At 44.3% G+C, this 8,488-nt stretch overlaps 1 protein-coding gene across 1 annotated transcript in view; it reads right to left on the bottom strand.

Annotated features, from left to right (window-relative positions):
* Positions 1-577: 577 nt before the first annotated feature.
* The window catches only part of RGSL1 (regulator of G-protein signaling like 1), a 41,757-nt gene continuing 33,846 nt past the window's right edge, over positions 578-8,488 (bottom strand). The window contains exons 19-21 of the mRNA XM_019530588.1: positions 4,965-5,060; positions 4,583-4,646; positions 578-2,638 (exon numbers count right to left, since the gene is read on the bottom strand). Coding sequence (XP_019386133.1) covers positions 2,572-2,638; positions 4,583-4,646; positions 4,965-5,060 — 227 coding nt within the window. The 3' untranslated portion in view covers positions 578-2,571. The remainder of the gene's footprint in view (positions 2,639-4,582; positions 4,647-4,964; positions 5,061-8,488) is intronic.

Below are 8,488 nucleotides of genomic sequence, written 5' to 3'. Positions count from 1 at the left end.
GAAAAGATGTATGATTACTTATAAAAGCAGCCCTATTAAGACTATGATGTGGGGATGTGTCTTAGAAATGGTGGTGTCACTCATATAAATGGCTATGCCAGGATTTATTTAGTTGCAGAAAAAGCAAATAGCCTTTGGGAAGAGAAATCCATTTTTTTTCCTTTGCCAGCATTAAAAAAGCTTAAGCTAATTTAAATTTGCTCTGTAACCAGAATGTAGAAACTTGTGCTTAAGTCCTCACTAATCCATGAAGTGACTTTTTTCCCCCTGGGCAGGAGACTGGGATGGTGGGAAAAGAAAAAACAGCAGACACAAATCAGGGAGGCTGTGAGTATGTTTTATTTTTCCATGAAATTCTCTCACATTTTCACCAGGCTCCTGAAACCTTATTGCACAACCAGTGGGAAAACCTCCTTTTAAATGTAGGTATAAATACTGAGCTTCAATGTCCAAGATTAAAACTCAGTTGTGCAAAGCTGAAGGAGATGATATATTAAACCTCCATCTGAAAAGAAAAACTTTTGCAGTATCTTGTTGACTGCCACATGGAAGGAGGTTGATGTGATTTTTTTTTAATTACCCATTCAATAAATACCTCCGATTTGGGGTTTAACTGGCTAGTTTTCACCAAAGGATGAGTTCTACTAATTGTCATTAAGGTGGATACAAAACCTTAACTGATCCCAATGCAGATGCATTTTTCTGACAGCCCTTAGCTCTGTCTGGTTTTCCTGGCTTGCTCTAGAAGCACTAATCTCTAAGAACCTGGGAGACTGAGCAAGAGAACTGTGTACATTTTTGAGCTGCGATATTCTCCCACCTTCCTTGGATTTGGCACCTCTTAAAATGTATGTGTATGCATGCTCCAGTATAATATAACTGTGCCATGAAGACCAGAGCTGGTTTGGGCAAGTAGTCCCTGCACTTTCCATTGAATGGGTGTATCCTCTACATAGCTGCAGTGGGGAGGGGGATTGGGAGATTTTTGCTCTCTCTCCTGTGCAAGGCCTGTTTGCAGTGTGGGTCCCATGTACAAGAGGATGTAAACATCCCGGAAGATCTGCAGTTTCCTTAAAGAGAGAAAGAGAGCAGGAAATGGATTCCCTGCTTTGTGAGTCGCTGCTCAGTCTGGAAGGACAGGAACTGACTGTGGAGCTGTCTCTCTTAGGCCCCGTCTACACATGCAGGTAAAGGCACGATGGGATCTAATGCATGATCCATACAGGCATGCCTCTTGCACATCATCCCTGCCATCATCCCTGCCATCCCACCTGCTGGTATAGAGGGAGCCTGATCTGGGGCTCCCCATGTGCCAGCAAGAAGCAAGCTCTTGTGGCTGAACCACCCCAGTTGAGGGAATCCCAGGTGTGGTGGTGCTCCCCACAAACCTGGGAGACCATGGCAGCCATGATTCCCCAGGCCCTGGGGTTTTACACTGGCCACAGTATACCCCTGTGGCTGGGGGCCCTGTCAGCTGGATGGGGCTCTTAGCCACAGCAGAGATCCTGCTACATGTGCAAATTAAAACTTGATAGCAGTTAGCTATACTGTTAGTACACACATTTAAGGTCTACCTTATAACTGATTGGAGCTTTTTATGGCATGACAGTTACTTTACATGTGTAGCTGGTCTTTAAGAAATTGCACAATACCTATAACCTATAGGTAGGAGAATACTAGGCGCACAGCTGACAAACAGAACATTTAATTCTCAGTGCTTGTTTGAAGACTCAGGACTTTTCTGCTCTGCACAGTTCAGTAGGAAATACTCTAGGGAGGTGACATTGGAGCATAAAGCCTCCCTCTGCACCTGTGGAGAGAGGAAAGGCTTTGCATCATCCTCTGCAACTGGCTGAGACCTAACAATTGAAAAGGAAATCTGTGCGCCTGGCAGCTCCCTTTGCCTTGCTACACTGAGGATTTCAGTTTTTGGCAGAGCTAAGCTATATTGGTATAGGCAGGCAAAAATGATCTCAGCCTTGGCTAGTCACAGTGCAACTTGTCCTGGCTACAAGCACATGGAAGCTCCAGCACTGCACAGAACATGTTATGGAGTCTTTGTTTATCCACACAACAGGGTTGCATTGGCATAAGTCTATCAGCAGTAGGTCATTGGTAGCTGCAACAAGGGTACACAAAGCATTGCAGAAAAAACAGGCTTTCCCAAAATGTAAATGCTTCAGAGCAGTCCACTGGCTGCAGGTTTAGAGTGGGTAAGTTGTTGGAATGATTCTCCCTGGGAAGTTGGACGGGAGCCTGGCACCTAGGAAAATAGTGTACTCAAATGCAACCCTAGAGTCGGGAGGAATCCAGTAGTATTTGGCTGAAGTGCCTGGAGACTTATTTCCTTTTTATGGGGAGAGGAGCCACTGACTGGACATTAATGACAGAGGGCACTGTCATTGCCCATTGCAGACAGCCGTTTGCCAAGGCACCTGAGTTTGGAAGTACCACATCCCCCAAGAATCTTGTCTTGACTTCCCAGCACTGACCTGTCAATATGCTCTAGTCCTGACCTGCAAAGATGAAGTGACTTCAGACCAAGCATCAGATGGACAGAGGCTGTTGATCTCATTCAAATAGGGGAAGCCTTAATGCGTTACTGGAGTGACTTTTTAAAATATCAGGAAGCTGCTGCCTGAAGGCAAAAGAAAAAAGAATATTGGGATTTGCAGCGTGACCTGGGAGGAGGACAGCGCAAAGGCCTTTGCCTAGACCATACAGTTTTGTTAGGATTGGGTTAGGATTGCAACAGATCTGAGAATTTAATAAACCCTTCAATCCCTAATTCTGGTTTATCTGACACCCGTGTTGCCAGTGTTTCTTTAGAAGCAGGACAACTTTTAACATGTCCTCATTACTCCCTGCTGGCATTCTCCCTTGATCTAAGGTCATGTTTCCATGCACATTTATTTTTTAACCATTCTGACTCCCATGTCTACCTAATAGTCAGCTGGCTTACCCTCCTCTCCACTGACCCCTCTTGTGTGGTGCATTGGAGTGGTGCAAGTGCGGGAACCAGAAGCAATGAAATTAAATCAAGGAACAGAAAACTTAGATGGGGTATTAGGGAAGCTACCCCAATAGGAAATTTGACTGACTAGAATAACCTGACTGGGCCATTTAAAGTGGAACTGGAGAAAGTAGTGGAAATTACACGGGGCACATAAATGGCCCCATCATATGGGATCAGAGTGCCTTCTTTGGGTATGCAAAGTGCTCCTTGCAACCTCTCTGCAAGTATGGTGAGCTACGGTACAAAGAGATTTCAGAGGGGAATCTGTGGCAAAGGACTGAAGCAGTATCCCCTGACTCCCAGTCCTGTGCTTTAGTTGCAGGGATATCCTTTCTCTATAGGAAGAAATCTTTGTATGCTTCCCCCAAGCAGGTGATTTTTTTTGTTAGATATGAGCTCTGGCTAACACATGGGTGCCAAATGTTAGGCACCCGATACTATACATTAAGTAACTAACTTTGGCATGGACACAATGCATTTCTAGCAGCCTAATTTACACTGTTTTGTACACCAGTGTAAATTACCTGGGGAGCCAGATCAGATGGTTGAACAGCTATCCTGGTGTAACTGCTTGCAGCAGGTGCTATCACAGTTCCTTACAGCTACACAGAGGAACAGGCAATAGACTGTTTACCTGCAGCAGGGATGTCAAACTGGTTTTGCACTCCTCCTTCCCCCACCCTCCATCCTTACTGTAGTCAAACCGTCCTTGTGGATCACTTCCAGACCTACCTCCAGTGGTGGGGCAAGCAGTATCAAGGAACTATGGGAATTAATGGCCATTGTTCACCCCCCTGCCATGAACATGCATCCCCTCTAAGATCCCTGTGTTGGCTAGATGACATGGCTGTGTAGATCCGGCCCATAGGTCATATGTTTGATAGCCTTGGCCTACAGCAAATTGTTACACGGGACAGCTGTAGACACAGCAATTGTATATATAGTTTAGTGTCATCTTCCCAGTGGGTTTTCCCATGTTTCTACAAGAAATTCAGGCAGCTACACTGGTATTGGGATTCATGTTCTCTGTCTGCCCCTCGTTTATACCAATGTAAATATTCCATGTGTTGAAGCCTCGTGTTCTTTCATTACCTCATTAAAGGTCATACTTCGCACAGAGGTCTCCAGGTAGCTGCTCATCTGTCTGCTCCAGCTCATTATATAATTGACATTGGTGCACAAAAATCAGTGGTATTCAGCAAATACCAGTTAATTAGCCTATTTTCAGGCATGCAAAAGCTAATATAGAGTGGTAACTTTTAGGATCCAACTTTGATATTATCCTCTTAACTCTCTGAGATTGATTGATGAACTGCTTATTTGGTAATGGAGCATATTCATCCAGCAATGGTTGGGAGAACAAAGGAAGTTATTGCTGTATTCTGTAGTCAAACCAGGAGTATTTTCTCCATTTTTTATTCTGCATATGGAAGGTAGGCATGGGGCAGAATGCTGGAAGAGCCCACACAATTAGCACCCAAACTGGGTAATGCGTGGTTTCCCATCTCTTGGTGAGCACCACTTCCAGGTCAGGAGAGGAGTTGAAATTTCTCAGTCATTACCTACCCAGTTGGTTGGGTCAGAACGATGACAGATGCTGGCTTCTTCCGACTGAGGCTTCCAGATGAAGCTACAATAAAACCAAAAGAACTTTCTGTCATATGTTGGAAATCATCCTGCAGGTCCCCTCTATGCAAACAACTAATAACAACATCTCATAACATTTCACAGCCAAGCTTTTTTTTTATTTTTCCCCCTGAGACTAGTAAAAAGAACAACTCAAGAAAGTAATCTGAATAAAGATGCCAGCAAGAGGTAAAAGGGCTACAAAGATGCTGCTGGCAGCATCTTAATGTGATAAGAATAAGACAGTCTGATTCCTCAGGCTTCTTTCTTATCATGGGCACTCAGCTTCTGGGTCAGAGCATGTCAGAGCAGAAGTACTTACACTTTTGGTCTATAGAAGACTCTACATCTTCAAAAGGTTGAGGCAGGAGCAGCTGGATCCCTTTTAGCAGTGTAAACCTAATGATTGGAAAATCCTCTGTTGGAAAGAAAAGGCACAACAATTTGGCTCAATGACTGCTCTGATAATAGGAACCTCCAGTTGAGACCCCTTTTTTCTCTACTACTGCCCAGGTTCCCCCTCACAGGTTCACAGGCTTCTTCTGCTCCCGAAGTCTGAACTGGTAGACAGGACTGAGGGAGTAAACAGTGAGAGTGGATTTTCATGCTACAGTCCCTGCAGACAGGAGATGTGACTGAGACAAGCACCTCTAATAGGAACTACTGCTTATCTTCATTTTTGTTCCAGCAGTTAAAATCATCAAGGGCAAAAAACTGGTGACCCCTCACTGGTGCACAGGTCTGGAGGATAGCAGGCAGGGCAACAGCCAGGGCCAGGGAGCCATTTTTTTAGGTGGGTCTTATTGTGTCATGGGGAGGGAAGGAGGTGGTAAGCGAAGTCCCTCAATCCCACATATGACCTTCCACTCATACTCAGGTGTTCATATAATACTAGCCTATACACAAAAACACACATACATATGTTTTCACTATACCTCCATGCAGACCAGTCACTGTCTGCATTTGGTTGTGCATAGGCACAAAAAAACCTGTTTGCTTTACAAGGTGCAGAGTGAAGCACCATCTTTATGTCACATAGCAATTGTCCTTTGAGTTTTTCCCATCTGTATAGGAGACCTAACCATCAGAGTGAGAGTTTATTCATATATTCTTAGAGGAAAATCTACCACGGTATCCTAAATGTCTACAGTTCCAGCTGTGACACCCCTCTGCTGCTGAAAATGTGTCATGCTAAATGGCAACTTTTTGTGTGGGTGATATCTTTGATTGGACCAGTTGCATGATTGAAATAAAGTTAGATAAGCTTTCCAGTGCAAGGCAGTCTTCATCACAATTAAATCACTCAAATGCTGACTGACCCAAGAGACAAGCTGGGCAACAGTGACACCTTGTGACCAGCTGGAAGAAAAATTCAGGTCTTTGTTCTTCAGGCACCAAGAGAGGTGAGGTTGGGAAGAAGGAAGAATTTGAAATGTGCACATGCAGTGTTTTTACTCGTGATGACTAGTGCAATGCTTAGCTACTTCTTTGCAATGAATATATATTTAAACATGAAGCATGATTTGGCAAATCAAGGTTCTTTTGTGTGATCACATATGCTTCGGGCTTTTCTTAATCATTTGAGTTATTAAATAAATGAAATTCTCAAAACTGTTTAATCCAGCTTGTCAATAGCCTCATTAGACAAGATTTCTTATTTAAAATAGGGGTGTCAAACTCCTCTGGGCCTGTGGGCTGGATCCAGAGCATGAGGCCAGTCCATGGGCTGGAACCAAAGTTCAGAGCTGTGTCATCTGGTCTGTGGGGATCTCTTCGGGGCTGGAAATTTGGCAGGGTCAGTGTTAACTGCTGCAGCTTCCAGAGCTATAGAAGCTGCTGGTCCTTCTGCCACCAGATTTCCAGCCCTGCAGACCAGATGACACAGCTTTGCAGGCTGGATCTACCCTGCAGGATGGAGCTTCAAAACTCCTGATTTCCTGATTTAAAGTATGATCACAGTCAGGAAAATGTGTTAGCAAAAGTCATCAGAAGGTGCTTGTAATTTCTTTAATATGCTCAGTTTAAAGTTGAGAGAAAAATTCAGGCAGCCTAACTCATCCTGGATCTGGGAATCAAACCGGGTTTCTTTTTCCCCTCTTGTATCAGCACCAGTCATAAAGATTTCACAGTTGGTGACTGGCAGGCAAGCTTATGGCTGGATGTGCCTCTGCCACATCTGTTGCTGCATGGGGAAGGGAGGGGGTATCAGGGACCAGCCAGGGTGGGGCAGAGGTTAAAGGGATGGGGGGGGGAAGGAGAGGACAGGCAGCTGCTGCAGTTACAATTCTGATTCTGGGAATACTTATATTTGCATCAAAGGCAAGGGGCTTTTTGCCTCATGTTAAATGGGGGAAAAAACCTTGTCTTGGATTCAGGTAAATATGGTAACTACAGATAGTTTTTTCTTATTGAACCACGAGTAACACAGACACAGGGAATAGCTATAAAACACCAGATTAGACTGTTTCATGGATCCCTCTCTGTGCCACATCTACAGGGGATGTTAATCTCTGTTTAACTGTTAACTGTTTTGATTAAACATTGTAAGTCAACTAGAAAATTTCCCAATTTATTAATATTCAGTTAAAAAATCAAGGTGCCAGAGCGACATGTTTAAATGTAAACATCTCTTAGTATCATTTTTATTATTTAAATTCTTAAATGTGTTGAAACGAAGTGTCAGGATCAGGAGATAAAATCCCCAAGAGGGCTAACTATCCACCAGTCCCTCCCCTGCCAGCCTAGGACCCCGTTGTGTCAATTCCCTGTTGCAGCATCTCTCCCTATACTCAGTGTGCTTGGTTCATGCATGATGTGGCTCAATCAATGTCAGTGAAATGACACTTGGAATAAGTTGACTGAAGTGATTCTGGCCCAGCCCCTATCTGGGAGCCAGATTTGCGACTAAAATTATTTTGATACAAGCTTCTTTTGGCAAGCGTGGGATATTTTTAGGAACACATTATCAAGTGTCTGTTAAATTTATTATCCATTTAAAGGATATGACGCTGATTCTAATGTCTTGTATTTGGAAGGGAATGTACAGTCAAGGAGTCTGCCTCTAAGAGATTTTTCATGAAGTGTTTGGGAGGGAAAGTGAGATGCTATAGCTGTTTTGAGACTATTCTGATTGAAAAAAATGATTTCTAACATAGGATGACAGGGTTTTCCATGCTAGAGCAATTCTGATACATCTATTCTTATCTTTGGCCTTCAGCAAATACATCATAGACTGTTGTGCAGTCCTTTATATAAAGCACTCACTGCTATCCTGGGGGCATGAGGTAGCAGTGACAGCAGCAGATCCAGCACAGGTGGTGATGGGGCCAGTGTCAAGGCCAGTGCCAGAGGCAAGAGAGCAAGCTCATGGCCGCTTACCACGGCAGTGGCATTGGATCAAACAGCCACAGGGTGAGTGGGGCTGTGTCAGCACAGACCTTGCTTGTTTTCCTGCTATTGAGCATGATTCCTTCCTGACTTAAAGCCCTGAAACGTGTTTGCCTGTTGCTTTCTTCAAACAGCTAGTGGAAGATTCCTGATGACCAGCCCTGGTTCTTATGGGGGACTTCAGTCACCCTAACATCTGCTGGGAGGGCAATACAGCAGTGTGCAGGCAATCCAGGAAGTTTTGGAGCATGTTGGGGACAACTTCCTGATGCGAGTGCTGGAGAGGCCAACTAGGGGCTGTGCTCTTCTTGATCTGCTGCTCACAAACAGGGAAGAATTGATGAGGAATGTAGTAGTGGATGGCACCCTGGGCAGCAATGACCATGAGATGATTGAGTTCAGGATGCTGGGGAAAGCAAGGAAGCAGAGTACAGACCATTGACTCCAAGATGAACATGG

Source organism: Crocodylus porosus, unplaced genomic scaffold, assembly GCF_001723895.1.
Source record: "Crocodylus porosus isolate Cpor-Errol unplaced genomic scaffold, CroPor_comp1, whole genome shotgun sequence".
Classification (NCBI taxonomy): Eukaryota; Metazoa; Chordata; order Crocodylia; family Crocodylidae; genus Crocodylus; species Crocodylus porosus.
The sequence above is the reverse complement of the archived record's forward strand: the minus strand, read 5'-3'. Positions and strand labels throughout refer to the sequence as shown.